Source organism: Cupressus sempervirens, chromosome 11 (genome assembly GCF_028749045.1).
Source record: "Cupressus sempervirens isolate cs-2001-9-10 chromosome 11, ASM2874904v1, whole genome shotgun sequence".
Lineage (NCBI taxonomy): Eukaryota > Viridiplantae > Streptophyta > Pinopsida > Cupressales > Cupressaceae > Cupressus > Cupressus sempervirens.
The window spans coordinates 517513436-517532021 of NC_143128.1; the positions used below are offsets into that span (position 1 = coordinate 517513436).

Sequence of the window (18586 nt, forward strand, 5' to 3'; positions counted from 1 at the left end):
AAATTAATTTATCTCATGCATATTTTTGTTTTATTTTCATTGTGCAACTTTGCAAAGTTTCATCATTCACTAAATTGTTTTTTTGTTTAATTGTTTTGTACATCACTAAGCCCCTTGTAGCCCTCCTACGAGTTGCTAATGGGGAGAAGCCCTCTATGGGCTACATATATGAGGGCATGGATAGGGCCAAGGAGATTATTAAGGCCAAATATGTAGGAGTTGAGGTCAAGTATGGCCCTATTTGGGACATAATTGATAGAAATGGCAAAATCAGCTTCATAAGCCCATCCACGCAGCAGCCTATTACCTCAATCCGGCATACAGCTTCTGTGAAGATTTCAAGACAGATGAGGAGGTTCTTAGTGACCTATACACTGCGATATCACTGTGATATCGAAGATGGCCACTAATGCCATAGATATATTGCTTGAGATGGATGCCTATAATAATGCATCAGGGCCCATTTTTTCAAGTCAAATTTGCAAAGAAGGTTGTACAAAATTGCAGCCAGGTAAAAATTGCAGCTTAAGCCTTATACAATCTAGTTTGTAAATTTCTAGTTTTAAAGTTCAAATTTTGAAATGAGACTAATATTTTTTTCTTTTCCTTTTTTCAAAATTCAGATAGATGAAGGAAAACGTTTGGACCTTCAACCAAAAACCTTCAACAAATCGCCATCCGCATAATGAGCCAACCAAGTAGTGCTTCTGGATGTGAAGGCAATTAGAGCATGTTCGAGCACATCCACTCGAAGAGGCGTAACAAGTTGTCTATGGAGAAAATGAATATGCTAGTCTTTGTGCATTACAACCTACGCATTAGGACCAAGGAGATTTTGGATAGTGACACCTCTCCAATTACTCTAGAGGAGGTTGATCCAGAGTCTAAGTGGATCACTGAGGCTATTGATCCTGTCTTTGATGATGAGGACCTAGAGTGGGTTGACGAGGCAGACAGAGAGGCTAAGGCCGTGGCTATGGCAGCAGAGGACCAGAGAGCTCCAGTTGTTCCTAATGGCACCTCACAGGCATTGGCAGAGCCAGAGACTATAGTTGATCCTAGAGGCACCTCACAAGCTGATGCTGTGGCTAATCAGTCCTCCAAGACCTACCTTAGACGCCTTACTAAAAGACATTTTATAGATTATACTGAGCCTGAGGTTGAGGTTGGGGATGAGGATGAGGATGACGATAAGAACTAGGAGCCATAGCTATAGTCTTGTTTTAACTTTTTATTTAACTTAACATATGATCAGAATTTGGAACATTTGATGATAACTATTAATGTGTTAGATTTCATATACATTTTGATGGGTTTCATGGATTTATCATTTTATATATCTATGTTTTACTTTTATAATATTTCCTTCAACTACTATTTATTATTTAGCAATTTACCTTTGTAGTATTGTACTTATGTAATCGATGTATGTTTAACTTTTAAGTATGTGCATTATGATCAAATTACCTTCTATTTAATGATGTTATTGTGTCTTTAAGCTTTATTCAATAACAAGTGCATGGAATGTTCTTTAAATCCTAAAAAATCTCAAAATTTCAAAGTTTTTTCACTTTGTCGAGTCACTGTCGAGTCTGAGCCTGGTTTGAGTCAAGTTATCCTTGCCAAATCCGAGCCGGGTTTGAGTCACGTTACTTTGATCATATCTGACTTTTATTTCTCTGTCATTGCAAACTCCATCTCACCTCTTCACCTTTTCTTTGGCTATACAACCGGTGAATCCTAGGTGTTCGGATCTCAGAACAATCGGCTCTGTCTATTGATTCTCAACTAATTCATGATTGATATATACATATATTCTAACTTATCACAATATGTGATTTGAGAAAAAAATTCTTAAAGATTGCAGAAATTATTGTTCAACTCTATCTCCATTGGCATAATGATTCATGGATTCATATTATAGTTACTTGACTTTCACTTGCCATAATCAATTCTACTTTAAGGAGGATCAATTCTGTAATATCAACAAGATATTATCATGATAAATAATGTAACTTACTGCTGTATAATCAGAATGCAGTAACAACTAATAAAGGAAAACATAATACAATACTTGGATTTTCCGGTTATCCACATAACCTGATATAACATGGAGGAGAGGTGAAGTCTTGCTGAATGCTTACTCATTCTGCCTCACTCATTTCAGGAGAGATCTTGAACGCAAATACCAATATAGAGATTGCTCACGTTTTATTACATAACAACAGTATAATTAAGAAATCGTGGAAAGGAACATGGCAATGGTTAAAAATGATATCTGCAGTGATATTGGTGCTAAGAGCAACGTAATCGGATTATGGAAGAGGATGGTAATAATATGGGAGTCGGTGCTTGAAATATATGAATGTCTTCCAAGCATAACCATAGTGTAAAAATACAACTCAATTCCTTAGCATAGAAAGGAGCACATACGGCAGACTGCATTAAGAATGGCACTGCTAAGAAAGGTAAAGGTTTTCGAATGGAATTGCAAAAAGTTTGATTGATTTAGCATGGCATCAATTATGGATGGAAGTCGGAATGATCAAGGAGAAATCGATAATAACATATGGAAGTCGGGAATGTAACTTCTTGAATATCCCGTCTCTTCCAACCCATAATATAAATATTAAAGGTTAAGGACTCTTTGGCTTCCGTAACTTAAAGAATATCTTGGCTCTTTGAATGCCAATTAAAAATGCCGAGTGTTAATTTGGTTTTCAAACAAGAAAAAGAATAAAAAGATGGAAGAAGATTGAAGGTTATAATTTGAAAATTATTACGATTTATATTTTTATACGTACATGTAAATATAGTGGTGAGGTGGGATCATTTTATTATAATAAAATAATACAATGGTGTCACTTCATTTTATATATCTATGTGTATGTACATAGATATATTATATAATAAGATAAAAGATCATTTAAAATCCTTTGAGGTAAGTATTACATTAAATTAGATTATTTTATGTTTTAAATTATTTGTTTAATAGCTCATGCGGTTTAATCGATTGTATCTTGATGTTCAGGTCGCTAAGTCCTCAACCCATTTGCCCAGTGATGATGATGCTCATATGCCTAATTCTTTTCTGACAATGCTTCCACCCCTTCGACGTCTTCCTACAAGGAAATTATCCACAATTAAATCATATTACTAATCAAGTTATTTAATCATAACATCTAACCACCTTTTCAGTTCTATGAATTCATGATAAATAATCAACTAGCATGTTATCTTCGCATTATAATCACTAACCATCTTACCACTCCGAAAGATTATAACAAATTTAACTGTCGACTGACTTCATGAGAACCTTAACAGCTATATTTTAAATTAGGTCAAAAATTGGGATGTAATAGTCATTTCTTTGATTACCCTTCTTCTTCCTGAAGTGCTTCTTATCTTTATAGAAATTTGTATTGAGAACATGAAGTTTTTCGTCTTCAATTTTCAATCTTCCTCCTTAAGTTTCCTAGATTCTTCTTGCAGGCAATCTCCTTTAAATCTATTAAAGTCTGGAAGATTGTCTCTAGCACTTACTCCTTGTGAAAATGTTTCCCAGGAATTTGGTAACCCCATCTATGGCCATAAGTGTTAGTTCCTTGTCTTCAATTATGGTCCCTATACTTGTGAGTTCGTCTCGTAAACAGGCCACCCTTAGGAAGAAAGAGTTCATAGATTCTCCCTTCTTTATCTGTATATGATTTAGTTGCCTTTTTAGTGCAAGGGTTCTTGCATTGTTAACCTCATATGCATTTAATAATGCATTCATCATATGAAATGTTGTTTGATGTTTCATTAGCATAGGTACTATTTCATTTTTCACTCCATCTTGATATGATCTGCATGGCTTTCTTGTTTCCTTTACTCCAGATAGTTTTATTAGGTTCAACATCAGGTTGCGTGGATGCTGAATCAACGAACTGTTTCACATCATTGTCTTCAAGAATCATCATAATTCTGAATTTCCAAACAACGAAATCTTCTTTCCCATCAAACCTCTCCTCAAGTCTGATTGTGCTTGCCATTGAAGATAGAAGGATGTTGCTAGATATATATAAAGTCTGATTGTCAATTTGCAGAGCCTAAGTTCGACTACCAGAGCTCTAATACCATGTAAAGTTTCTGATTCTGAACTTCCAAATTGAAACAATGCCTTACTGCTTTTGCTGAAGATGATCTTATATAATTGAACTTGTATGAAGTGCTACCAATAACATAAATATTATTCTAGAAAATGATTTATCTCTACAAGTATTCAGATAGAGCAGTATTGCTAAAGGAGCAGACCATTTAAATCACGTGTCCTTTATCCATAAACATACCCTATATAAATTAGGCAACCAAAGGGCATGTCCCTAGAAGGGAGGCATGTCCCTAGAAGGGACATGTCCCTATCTAGGTTGGCCCTGAATTGTTTTCTCATAATTGGCGTCAAAGGAGGAATAGCTTTTGTTATTAATCAAACTAAGATTAGTTAAGTTTATATTCAAATAACATTAAGCCAAAGGAGATGCCGATCATGCCTAAGGAAGGAACAGTTATATATAGGCCTTTATTATAAAGGCATTCCATGCATGATTAGGTCTGTACAATCTGTACAATCAGATCGGTATGAGATCAAAGTTACAGATTTAACATAACCAACTCCTCCATGCTTATATGAAAAATATGAAAGGAGCAAAACATAAGGAGATTTAATCATAAGGAACATAATGTCTCTCAACTACTGCAAGATATTTAATGCTAAAACTAGAGAATTTGGGAAAGCATCATTTTTTAGTTTGGATGACTTCATCTTGAAATGGCCTGGATTTAATATACCCTCCTCTCTGAACATGGGAAAATCTAATGGGGAGTACAAAAAAAGGGGAATCATTAAGTGACAAGCACCTCCCCAAGGGCAATTGAAGCTAAATTTTGACAGGACTTATGATGCTAGGTGTATAATAAGAGCAAATTAGGAGGTTGGTATGGGCTCTTTCCAAGAAAATCCAAAAACAGTTAAAACCAGCAGCAAAGCAAAAATCAGAGATATGTTCAGTGCTTAGAATGCCTTCATAAAGCGTTAGAAAAATAAAAGTTGAGGAAGATTCACTAGTATGCATAAATGCAATTAAATTAAGAATAATCAAAAAGTGGAAATTGTTGTTCATGAGATTTGGTCAAACTAGAACAAAAGGAAGAATACTACCTAACAGAATTTCAGGAAATCTAATTGTTTGCCAAACTTCTTGGCCAATCAAGGGGTCAAGCAAACTGAGATTTTCAAAAAACAAAGATTTCATGCGTGTGATCAAATTGAACCAAATTTTGGAGGAAAGATCTAGCATAGTAGAATATGACTAAATGAACTACTCTGTGTAATTTCCAATTAATGGTGATCTCAAAAGATAGCTCACTTGTTGCAAATTTCATAAGTTCCTTGTATTGGTTCTTCACTTGTTCGAGTGACAATTATTTATGCAACATCAAACAATTGTTTGGAATATGACAAAGTGATTAATAGGATGGTCCGATGGAGGCCCTTCATGATTGTTTTCATGTTCAAAAGGATTTGTTTGCACAATTTAGGAAACCCAATAAACCTGATTAAGAGGGTGTTGCAAAGGCTGTCATGCAGAATTTTGGAATGCAAGAAACTAGCAAAGAGCACTTCCATGATGGTAAAACCTATGCAATATTTTAACCAAATGCCAATTCTAATTATGGATAGGAAAATTTGGAGAAAGTTTCTTTCACAAGCATTCATCAAACCTAATGCTTTAGAGCCAACATCTCGTGATATTTCTTCTTTCAATCAAAACCTTGTGATGGGATCTATTACAGAAGTGCTTGTAGTGAATGTTCTCAAGATGGAGAACAATCAAAAGGAAGTGTTACATCTTTTCAGGGACAAAATCATCTGGAATCATATAGACATCTTCAAATTTTTGTTAGGGCATTGCTCAAGATTTTTTTCTCCACCCCAAATCATTTGTGCCTTTGATCACTTCTTGGATAGCTTGAGAATTTTATTTAACATCAAGCTGGCGTGTTTTTTTCGTGAATTAATATAATGGGAGTCACCCCTTAGATAGAGCTTATCCATCAAAATATACATATATAAATAGATTTCTTTACATATTATATTTTTAGCTTACATTATTAAAATATGATTATATAGAATATACATGTATATTATAAAATACAAATTGTTATAGTTATATACTTCAATAAACTTACTAAATGGTTGATCTACATATCAAAACTTAGTATATGATTAACATTACTGTTGATAAAATAATACTATAATTCAATACATTGATGTATCAAATTTCATATTTGCTATTTTGATTGAATTATAAAGTTTAGATGTAATGTAAATTATGTGAGTTTAATTTGTTTTCCAAACTTCTATTTACAAATTGTAGGCATGTTGCACATAAAGAATATATTATATTTTAATTTTTTACCATGGCACTAGTTCTAGTTCAATCATCAAACCCTCATTCAAAATTGACCCCAATTTCCCTCTGCGGACTCATGTAAAAACAATACAGAAAATTCCAAGTGGGGAGGCATACATTTGGCATGTGGCTGTGTAATAAGTGGTTCTACAAGTTTATACAATGAGGTGAAAGGCCAATTGGTGCAAATCGTGCATTGGGAATCAAAGCTTGTCTAGGAAAACTTAGTGCACCTATACCAACTTATAGAAGGACAAAAAATATTAAAGACAAAGAGGAAGCAAATGCAATGGTTAAAAATAGATTGGACATCCATCGAGAAAGGGACTCACAAAGGCCATCTGCTTCTTCATCTCATACATAAAGTGTCATACCTAATATTATCGTAGAAAACCATCCATTTTTAGGTAGGAGTGAAGAGAAGGCTAGTAATGTGACAAGAACAAAGGAAACACAGAGAATTTAACCATGATGCTTCTATGCAAATAGTTTGTCGACCAATGTTGTTCCATCACAATAAAGAAAAGAAATGGTAAGAAAAATAAATGAAGCTCCAAAGGGGTAGACAAGCCCAACTTATGAGACTCTACTATCAAAAGAGGTCAAGCATGCTGCAACTTCATTAGCTCCCATTAAGGTCTCGTTGGGAAAAAGTGCATTATTTGCAACATATGGAAAGATGCAAAAAATTAACCATTAGATAATGTAATTTTAGTCTGACCAAAAGTGTGATGTTTCCAAAAGTCTTGGATTCTAAGGGGCAAGTGACGAATGTACATTCCTAGCATCATGTATGTGCATTCATAAAGTTGATCCTCATATGATGTCCAAGTTATAACAATGTGAAGAATCGCAGAGGTACTAGTATGTTAGTTGGGACATGAATCTCATATATTTTTGGACATCTTGTGCTATGCATTTACTCAACCTCGTGCTACAACAATTGGGTATGAAAAAAGTTTGAATTAAACAAGCCTATGCTAAGGCTAAAGAAGTCCAAAATATCCATCACAAACCACCATATGTCACAGTTAATTTTAAATCATTCTATTGAAGGTAATTTAAAAAATACAATTGCTTTATTTTATGTTTTAGCCTATTAATTTATTTTTTTAAATAAAATATACTTTCTTCTTTTGTGTTTATGTTTTTAAATTTCTTTTCCAAATAGGCTGCTTAGACAAGAGATACATCAAACACAATCTTCTAGAAATCTTGTGACAGTGCATGAGGCCCTTTCTAGAATGATAATTAGCCAATCATGATTCATATAGAAATAGTCCAACACCCCAAGTGTAGCAAATGCAAAGCAAATGAATTTAGATGACACTTAGTGGGATCATGTGGAATATCTTCTTAATTTCACTAAACCCATGTGAGTATGATTTGCTTTACTAACAGGAATAAGCCATGATTAGGAGAGGTTTATGATAGCTTTGACTCAGTATTGGAAAGACGAAGTCCATTATTAATGCAAAATAAAAAAGAACCTAAAGAAACCTTCTTCAAAGAGGTGCAATCAATTTATGTTGAGCATTAAAACAAAATGGCCGAACCCATTACATTTTCTTACCTTTGCATTGACTCCCATATATTACAATAAAGAGGTTGTTGCTAAGCTAACAAGGTTACTACCATACCATGAAGCAAAAGACAATCAAGGATTTAGGAAACCTCTTGATAAACTCTTCCTTAATCCTGATATGGAAGATATAATTACCAATTGATTTCTTGATTTTGTAGACTCTTACGAGTTGAAGTGTTTCCACTCTCCAACACAAGCATAAGAAGTATACTCATCTTCGGTGTACCTCAATGGCCACAAATTGCCATACTTTCAAGTTCTTGCAATCAAAATTTAATCACAAGCATAAGAAAGATACTCATCTTCAGTGTACCTCAATGGCTACAAATTGCCATACTTTCAAGTTCTTGCAATCAAAATTTAATCACAGGCTTATGAAAATTTTAGCCATTTTCTAAATTTGGTTGTATCATTTTTAAATTACTACTTTCAATTTTAAGGTTTTGATTAACAAGATTGTTGATTTAACAATTGCGGTGAGAGCTCACTTTGCTTCAATAGCTTGCTAGTTCTTCTTCAACTAAACAAAATTAGCCCACCCATTCCATATTCTTGTGCTTGCATTGACTCCCAAATATTACAACAAGGAGATCTTTGCTAAGAAAGGAAGTTTACCACCATACAACAAAGTAAAAGTCAATGACGGTTTGGGAAAGATCTTAATAAACTCTTCCTTGATCGTAATATGTTGATTTTGAAACCTCCACTACTCAAAGTGTTTCCGCTCTCCCTGACAAGTATAGCAAGGATACTCACTCTTAATCACACCTTAATGGCCACAAATGGCTAGACCTTCAAGTTCTTGCAGTTAGAATTAAATCACAGTTTTATGATTTTTTTAGCTACAACTAAGTTTGGTTTTATCATTATAAAATTACTATTTTAAGATTCGCAGTTTTGATGTATAAAATTGTTGATTTAACAATTGCAATTAAAGCTCTCTTTGCTTCAATGTGTCGCTACTTCATCTTCAACTAAACAAAATACATACTCAATCCACACAATGAAGCACAACTTATAGGCATCAAGCAAAGCAAAGGAACTAGTTTACCTACATTCCAACTTGCACCTTCTTACTCCCCAAGGTGATGAGTACGAGGAAGGAGCAACAAGGTTGTGGGATGTAAAACAAAAGTAAATTGACTTGGATCCTTCTTTTGTTGCACAGTCTTTCATTTTTGAGGAGTCAAGCAGCCCAGATACTTTTAGTCCAAGTGATGATGGGGCTCCATTTGGTTTTCCTAATCTAATTGCATTATCTGATGTTAATGTAGATGAGAATTTTGGTCTTGATGACGACCCATATGATGTCAAAGTGAACTAATTGCTAATTGCATTATCTAGATATTAAGCAATGATTGATTATCATAGCATTCGACTTTGAACCTTGCGATCAAAAGCCTCGAGGGAAGACATGTGGTGAAAGTAATGAGGGTTAGGGCTTCAAAATCTTGCAACAATGGTGAGACCAATGATGGCGATGATGCAGATGGCAGGGGCTTTATGTTCTTTTCTTTAGTGTTATTCGAGTTGGAGGGTTTAGCGATGCTTGGAATCAAGGGCTGGAGCGTATGTGGCGTTCTTTAGCCATCGGCACAAACCATGGCGCCTTTAAATATACCCCAGCCTGCTTTGTTTTCCAGCTACTCGATTTGTCTTGTCCCCATCTCTTGGGGCTTGGCTGTCTAGGATGATGGAGTAATTTCAGATGGGGGCATCTAGTTCCTCTTTCCCTTTGGTTGTTGGGAACTGTTAGCTTCTTTGTCTCAACTCTTCGATGGGGTTAGGGAGGTTTCAGATGCCCTCGACCTCCATTGATGCAGCAGTTCCAGCATTGATGAGGGGTTTAGCCCCAAAGTGCTTTTTGGTGTCATCTCTAAAGATGGTTTTTCTGTTTTCTGTGTTAAGTTACTTTGTTCTGGCTTTCTTCCTTGAAGCCCCGATTCTCATTGTGATTTTTCTTTTAAGGGCTCTTTCTCTTGGATGGGCTCTTCCTGGTTTCACTATCTGTATGGTGGCGTTGATCCCTATCAAGGTGGGGTCTCACTCCATGGCACTATGGTAGTTGAAGACCTTGCTGCTCCTTTCCTCTTCTTGTCTGCATCCTATAGAGGTGGAAGTTCCTACTGAGGTGGAGGCTCAGCCAATTGAGGTGGTTTGTAGTTGGATGAAAGAGGTGTCATGTTGTTGCTGGCATTCTTCTCTCTGACATGGTCATTTGGTGACAGATGGATCTCAACAGGGATTTATTCGTTGTCCATCCATCTCTTTGCAGTCCCTACTGAGCTGGGTTTCTCTCTAATGGAGTTGGGGAGGAGTTTTTCTGTTGAGTTGGATTTTTGTTGGTGGCTTATGATGAATCAGGTTAAGGGTCCCTGGTCAAAACCCTATGTTTATTACTAGACCAGCGAGCTGGTTACGCTTTAAATTTCAGCTAATGTTTAGGAAGGTTCTGGGAGCCTTGACAAAACCCATTTTGTTATTTTTTGGGTTAAGGGTACCCTGTTAACCTTGTGTGTTTTGGCAAGATTCAGGCCTTTATTGGTTGCAGCAGGTGTTTCAGTTGCTCTCTTTCTTGCAGGTTGTTGTTGCTGGTCTTCTGGATCGGTTGGTTTGGGGGTTCCTTGTTCTAACCCCTTATGCTAGTTTTATGAGCGATGACAAAAAATCCAAGTTTTTAGTGATTCCCTCTTTATAGTTTCAGGTTCCATGTTTAAACCCTTGTTTGTTTTGAAATTGCTTTTGTGTTGGGAAGGAGACTCTCTTTTCCCTCGGCTGTTTGCAGGTGGCTGGTTGTTTTTGGCTATTGTTGACGGCAGGTTTTGGGATGTTCCAATCCCTGAATGGAGTTCAGTTCTCTCTACACATGCTTTGTTGGACTCTCATGGTTTGTATTGATGGCTTAGGGAGCCATGTTAAAACCCTGTGTTACAGTTTGAGGAGGCCTCAAAACCCCATGAATCTCTAATCTGTAGAGATGGTTTTTTTCTGTTAGGACTTGGGCCTTGTGTGCTGGATTCTCTTGGGCAGCTGGCTCCTCATTTGCCATTCTCTTTCTAGGCTGTAGTTTGTTTGTCTGTTCTTGGCTGCTAGACTATTTCTGTAATATCTATGGCAGTATTCCATCCTAGTCAGGTTCTAGATACCTTTTAAAATATACTTTTATGGGGTTTCTGGTCCCCTCAAAACCTGCTTTTACTTTAATCAAAAACTTTGAGCCCTTCGATATTGAAGTCTGACTTTCCATTATTATATCATGTTTCAAAATTTGAAATTTGTAATGGTTTCATTTAGCATATACTTAATCACAGTTTAGCCTATAAATGTACCCACCCCTAAAAAGAAAAAAGGTGTCATACCACATATCATACCCACGTACACATACTCGTAACCATACCCAATTTAGCAACTTACCATTTATCCCCTTACAGGTAACTAACACTTCATTTAACTACTTTTGCTCACCCGCTAATCAAAAGCTAATTTGAGAAAAGCTTCCTTTAGTTGAATTTCACTTATAACGGCTATTGCCAAAAGGTTGGGGTTCCTAAAAATTGAAATATGCTTTCCATCTTTATTTCTTTCACAACCAAATTAAATTTCCTTTTATCAACTTTTACCCCATTCAGTCAAGATCCCAAAAGCTCAATATTGAATAATAATGTATTACCCAAAAGTTAAACAAATTCTAATTAGTAGAAAGTGCTTTCCCTTACATTCCCTCTGCAAATAGCTAATACTTCCTTTGATTACTTTTTAATCTGCCCTTCGTTGAAGACCCTAAACATTTTTAAATTGAATTCCAATTCCAATTGTAAATATATGCAAAACTTGTTTTTTCTAAATATATCTCAAGAGATCAAGGTTTCCTGTATGCACATAAATACACAAATACATTGTAAACAAGATTTTTGTATATATTCATAATTTATTGTTTTATGTTTTATCCTTAGGGGATGTGAACTAGTACGTGGCATACATACCAAGTAGCCTAATATTCTATATACTACTCTGTCGCCTATCTTCTGAGGTCTAGCATTTCTTTGGGACATGGCCATATGTTTTTATTATCTTCTTCAGAAGCGAAGAGGAAGGTTTAATCTAGAGACCCTGATGCTTTAAAATTCTTCTCTGGATTTCAGGATTCGTTCTCAAGACATTTTGTTTAATCAAGCTAGAATAAAAATGAGAGGATTCACACACAAAATTACTGTGGAATCAGTTCCCTGATAAAAATCATTAAGGAAAACAGTGTCTTGACTCAGATCAAAGCATGTAAGCATGTCAATATGATCAAAAACACTGGAGGAAAGGAAAAGTACTTTCAGGGTCAAAAATTGATTGAGCCTAAGGTAAAGGAGGACAGACATCTACTCGGAGCTTAAATTGAGCATCTACAGGATAGTATAGGGCTCATATGAAGATTTCTATGAATGCAGCTATATTAGAATACAAATCCAAGTGTATGAATATATGCCTGAAGGCAAGAGAGGAAAAACAAGTGTGGAAAACTGAAATTGAGCTTCTAGAGAATTATATTTGATGCAGGAGCATACATGGGTGTGGGTAAAGCCTGCTTCATCCAAAAAAAATGTTTATTCTTAATTCAGTTTAGGATAGGAAAATAAAGTCGATATGCAAGCAGTCTCCATGTACCTTGGAAAATGTTCAAAGGGCACTTGGACTTTATCAAATGGCAGTCATAATTTTCATGAGGGGGCACATTTTTTCATTTAATATAAAGCAAAAATGAAGAAATAATCCATCTTGGCATCCATTAAAGGAAGAGGAAGTCAAGCTTACACATCTTGGTGGTTGTAAATAACAATAAGAAAAGTCACCTCTTTAGGCACCTACATTGGAAAATTGAAGAGACACCTCTTTAAGTGCCCATTTTGGAAAGTTGGAAAGTCTCTTATTGGCTGTGTGTTGTTTTTGTTGATGGCCATGTGTTGTTCAACAAAAGGGGGCATGGAATTTTGAAGAATCACAAAAAGTACTGTTAATTAGTGCTTGGGAAAATTGTTTCATCAATCAAAGTTGAGTCCTCCTTTACAGAGCTTAAGAAGCAAAGCTTGTAGCTCCATCTTGCATATTGTAAAGTATGCATTGCTCCTATTTTGTAATTGATGAATTTGTAGTTCAATTTATTGGGAGACAGAAGGCACATTATTTCTTGCAATTTTGTGAGTTATTCTCTTTGTTATGCTAAGTGCGAATGTTGGGAGGAGTAATCCTTCATAGTGTAACAGAACATGTATAAGGGGAGCACCCTTCACCAGTGGTATCCAAGCACTGTTGGGTACAGTAGCCCTTCATCAATACTCATAGGGCTCATATGCAAATTTCTGGAAATGCAACCGTACGTGGAATAAAACTATGCATGGAAAAGTATATTTTTGTAGATATGAAATCAAGGTATGTTCAAAAGAATGCTTACATTGCAACTTTTTAAAAAATTCAATAATTGTGATTGTGAAAAGATCCCTAAAGGAGGCCCTTGGTTCTTCGGATTGCTGGACTATTCATAAAATACCAACACATTGGGTTCAACTTGTTGGAAAAAATGTCATTCAGAGCTCTAACGTGAATAAGATTTTGCGCCAAGCCTCACAAGCTACAATCAAAAAATGTTTTTGGAACAGTATCTAACTACATGATAGGCTTTAAGTGCACATCACAGGAACCTCGAGGAAAAAGATCAGCTAATTATGCTAGAACCTAAGAAAGGTTGGAGTTGGATAAACCTCTGACAAAGAGCTTCACTATAAGCAAGTGAGCTGAAATGGACACGGTCTATTGGCTACAAATGCACTCCTTCTCCCTGGAGAGAAACCCATGAGGTCACCAAGATAGAAAAGGCCCCATGTCAATAAAGCCAAATCCCATGCAGCAATAGGGAGATGCAACAAAGGAGAACAGAGATGGTTTTCAAAAACAAAGGAAGGTTTCAGCAAAAGATAAAATGGGTTAATGCAGAGGGAAATAATGGACTACATACTGGATTAAGAATAATCGTGTTTATTTGCAATCTCAGACCAGTTCATATTCTCGGAAAACCAATCATAAGCAAAGGTTAGAATATACTTGAACACAATTTTTACCATTCAACATGAAAAGATTTTTGTTCACAATTTAACTAAAGCAAGCAGATATAAGCAAAAGGGAGAAGGCACAAGATTAAGATTAACCTATTCTGTTGCAACAGGTCATTTAATTAGGAACGCCTAAATGAATTCATTAATAAGATTGGAAAGTTAAGATGTAGATTAAGATGATATTACATTATTGTACTTCTTGTGTATACACCACATCCTAAGCTGTAAAGACGCTAAAGTTCTAAACCATCATGATTCTTTCAGAATTCCCAAAGGAAGGTGGTGAAGAGAGAAGGGGTAGCCCCACAGTGCTATAACTCTATGATGTCAACTAATGATGTTAAGAAAATGCAAATTAAAATTTAAAATTAGCCAATTAAGTTTACGAATCACTAATAATTTAATGAACAATAATCTATCACTTTTCATCTTGCACACCATGCCTCATTCAGAGCTCCAATAATGCTGAAAATAACATCTGATGGAGGCGAGAGAAAGGACTGCTCCCATTCTCTTAAATATCATCAATCGTTCACACTTTGATAAAGTATTTAGCAGAGACTCTGAAACATATAGAAGAGACTTTGGTACTATCCCTCCAAAAGAAAGAAATATATTAATACTTAAGTCCATGAATGACTAAAGTAGGTCAATATGACTCAATGCATCATAAATCAAGCTCTAATGCATAATAAAGGATGAAAAAACTCAAACAACCACAAATAAGGAAATCTAGGACTAGAATTAGGGGGCAATTAAAGAAAATAAAAGGACAAAAGCCCAACCACATATACACAATGCAAGTCCGTATGTATATAAACATGTGTTGTTGAATGAGCAATCCAAGAATGCCAGTTGTTACAACACTAGCCAAGAAAGACTTTATGAGACTATCAATAGCTTGATGACGGAAGGGGAGTTAGGCCTATTGCCTCTGCTAGCTTACACAGCTGACAACTCTATACACAAAATAAATATTCTCAAATGCATGTCTATAGTCTAGACCATGTACAAGAAGGGTCATTGATCCTCTACAAGGAGCCAAAAAGTGTCTTACAGATCCTACCACCAAGTTGTTAACAAAGGGAACATCTCTCAAGGATTCATAACCATTTGCACTGTCACCCCGATCAGTGTGTATACTGAAAGAAGTGGGTCATCTAAAAATTCTTAATATATAATAAGATAGTGAGCAATGGGGATCAAAACCACATATTCACTAAATGTAATGTCAATAAGGCCTATGAATTATGAGATATTTGTTTCATAGTTAGACAAATCCGCCTTAGCAAAAATTCAGCATCCTAGGCCTCAAAGTTTTGCATCAGACATGGGCCTCCACAAATAATTGGCCAATTAAAAATTATATAAATACAAAAAAAAAATGCTTCAATAATGCATGAGACGCTTAAAATTAATTAACACATAATATGTTGATAATACGTAGCATTAGTCGAAATTGGGATTCACTCACCAACCAAAAGAATATACAAAATTCAAATACTGGATTTGATTAAGAATATAATCTGCAGAATATTTCACCCAAAGAGATTTTTAAAAAGTTAGTGTTTCTTATTTCCAGCTAAATATAGGGAAAAACTGTATGACTTCCATCCAGCGCAGGTCAAAAAAAAAAAATTCCTTTTAGACCAGAGCAAGGACCTAGGGGCAGCAAGTCAAGGGCCAGAGCTCCTGCCAGCAAACCATACTTAAGGCCTTGACATCACAGCTACCTTCATGATGCATCATTTTTCTTAATTTTTATCACTTCAAAGTTTTAAACCAACCAATGATAAATCGTTACAACCAGAGAACAAACAATTCATGTCATTAACAACCTGATTGTTGAAAATGAAAAATGACAAAACATATTAAAAGACAGCAATTTGCCAGGGGTCTGCAAAAGGTGCTGAATATTTAATAGCATAACCTTCAGAGAAACCTTACAAGTGTCTCTATAGAACATGGATAGTGAATTATGCACATTGTAGAAAAACTCACTGAATTTGCAATGAGACAACAACCTTTTTCAGTAAGAATACAAATAGATTTATGGTATGTTGAAAATATTAAACAAATTCCTCTTATCTGGAAAGCATAATAACTAAAATATGTAATCAATGAAATTCAAACTCCTTTGCTATTGCTGAATTAACTTGATATAGAACAACAATAATTTGGCACAGTGCAATGAAAAGGGTAGGTGTGCTATAATTCCCGGCCAGTAGCTCCCATCATTGCAAATAGCAGTAATTACATATTTAGATGAAAACACCCACTCTGATGACTTACAGCTCCAATATCTAAAATTTCATTCCGATCACAGATTCGTGAAATGGATTTTTTAAAATTTACAAATGTAAGCTGGTTTAAATTGATATGAAGCATACGAGAAGACCATGCAGCTTTAAATAATATATTTCACTAATACATAGGAGAAAAAAAAAAGCCTACCCCATAAGGATCACAGAATCTATAAAGCACCACATCAAGACTCATCAATAACTTTATAGATACCAACAAAAAGGCAAAAAAATAGCATCATAGAAGGGGTTTCTACTTACCATATAAGGATCACTAGATGCAGGAAAAAAACACTGCAAAATAGATTGTCTGCTGATTTTCAGTTAGAGTTTTTTGTTTCAATTTGTCTTCACTTTGTAAAATTTTCCAAATGAATCCATCAAAGCTTAGTTACCGGGTTCATGCCCTAGAGGCTGGTTCCGGATTCGAACCCGATCTGGATCTGGATCCGTGCCTGGATTCGTCCAGATTCTTCCAAATAAAAAATAATTTTTTGGCTGCTTCTTTTTTTTGAGTTTTTGAAAAAAAAATCCAATTATTTTCTTATAATCATATCGGCTTTGATCCATACATTCATACCATGAAATGATTTAGTTTTAGAATTATGTATATTTCTCTCATTTTTTAGTATATATAATGCACATATCTATATTTAAATATATATATATATATACACACACGCGCGCGAATCCTCCACAAATCATAATTGGGGTAAAGAAAAATCACGGATCCACAAATCCGATTCATGTGCCCGAATTGGATTAGTTTCACGAATCAGTAACTAAGCATGAAAGAGTACACTTAAAATTCACTCTTCAGGGGCCTTTTTTTGGAAACATCTAACTCCAGTCTCCCAATACAATTTTGTGACACATGAAAGCAAATCTTCTTAAATCTTAACAACATCAATTTGTAATTCAGCCCTTGCTTAAAATAATCAGAAAAATAAAAACAGGTTTAATAGGATACTTGACAATGGCCAAAGAAGAAGAGGTCATCATAATCCATGATAACACTCAATCTCACTTCTGTATCATTGGGGGAGAGTACAGATGTGATCTTAGCTCGAACTGGTTATATTGCTGATAGAAATTATGTTAGGACTTACACAGAAAAGCATTCAAGATAATCATCACTTGTTACCGGCAGGCTTGACATGCCAATGGCTTGCCGTGACAAGATGAAACTGTAGATGTAACCCACCCATGTTGCCAAACTTTTCCAGATTAATTGTTTAATCATTGGTTGTGGATTCAATCTAGTATTTTGCTTAAAAACTCAAGAGAGCATCATCCCTGACTGGATACTTTTTTAAGACAAAAAACATTGTGCCACTGCACCCACATCAACTAAGTATTAATACAAGTTACCCTTGCAAACAATATAAATCCAAAATATTTGCTTAATGGGCTGGTAGTTTATATTTTCATAAACTTTTCCTTCATTCCTAATTAATGAAGGCCAAATGTTCACCATGCATTTTCCTATTGGCTAATAAAATGGCAGTTTTCTACAAGATATAAATTCAAACTTATAAAGATTATTAAGAATATTTGCAGTTATGAGGAAAAAAATTATTAGCATTCAGAACCAAAATTACATAAGAGAAGCATAGTTGCAATTTGAAGTTTGCTCTGTAAAGTGGAGACAGCATATACCTTTTGTATCAAAATGAGAAATGACACATTCCTGTAACTAATATAAAGAATATATATATACATTAAAGTAAAATCACAAGAATGTAGGGAAAGAATGCAAGTGAACATATCTAAACACTGACCTTGTTAGTGCATAATCCTTAAATCCAGTAAAAAGACCCCGAGCTTCCAAAGTGCCAATGCATCCTCTTAGTCGAGGCTCTCCACCATTTACGATTTTTTTCCAAGTAACAAATAATGGACTGAAAGAAACCAAGCAAGAAATCAACATGAGTTAATATCATACTGAAAGAGCAGGTGCCCTATAAAAACTTAACAAAGACAACTCTTAGAATACCACATATATAGCCAAGGTGGATAATGATGAATAATTGCTAGCAAATATCAATCTGATATCAAAGGCCTCAGAAGGCAACAAGTTTTTGATAGTACAAACTAATTTGAAGCAATCCAATAGGCATTTCTATCTTGCATTTAATTCAAAACATC

General features: G+C 35.2%; 1 protein-coding gene across 1 annotated transcript in view; it reads right to left on the reverse strand.

Annotated features, from left to right (window-relative positions):
- LOC149530631 (AMMECR1 family) overlaps positions 1–18586 on the reverse strand; it is a 42717-nt gene that overhangs the window by 19541 nt on the left and 4590 nt on the right. Inside the window, exon 2 of the mRNA XM_089811160.1 lies at positions 18220–18339. Coding sequence (XP_089667286.1) covers positions 18220–18339 — 120 coding nt within the window. The remainder of the gene's footprint in view (positions 1–18219; positions 18340–18586) is intronic.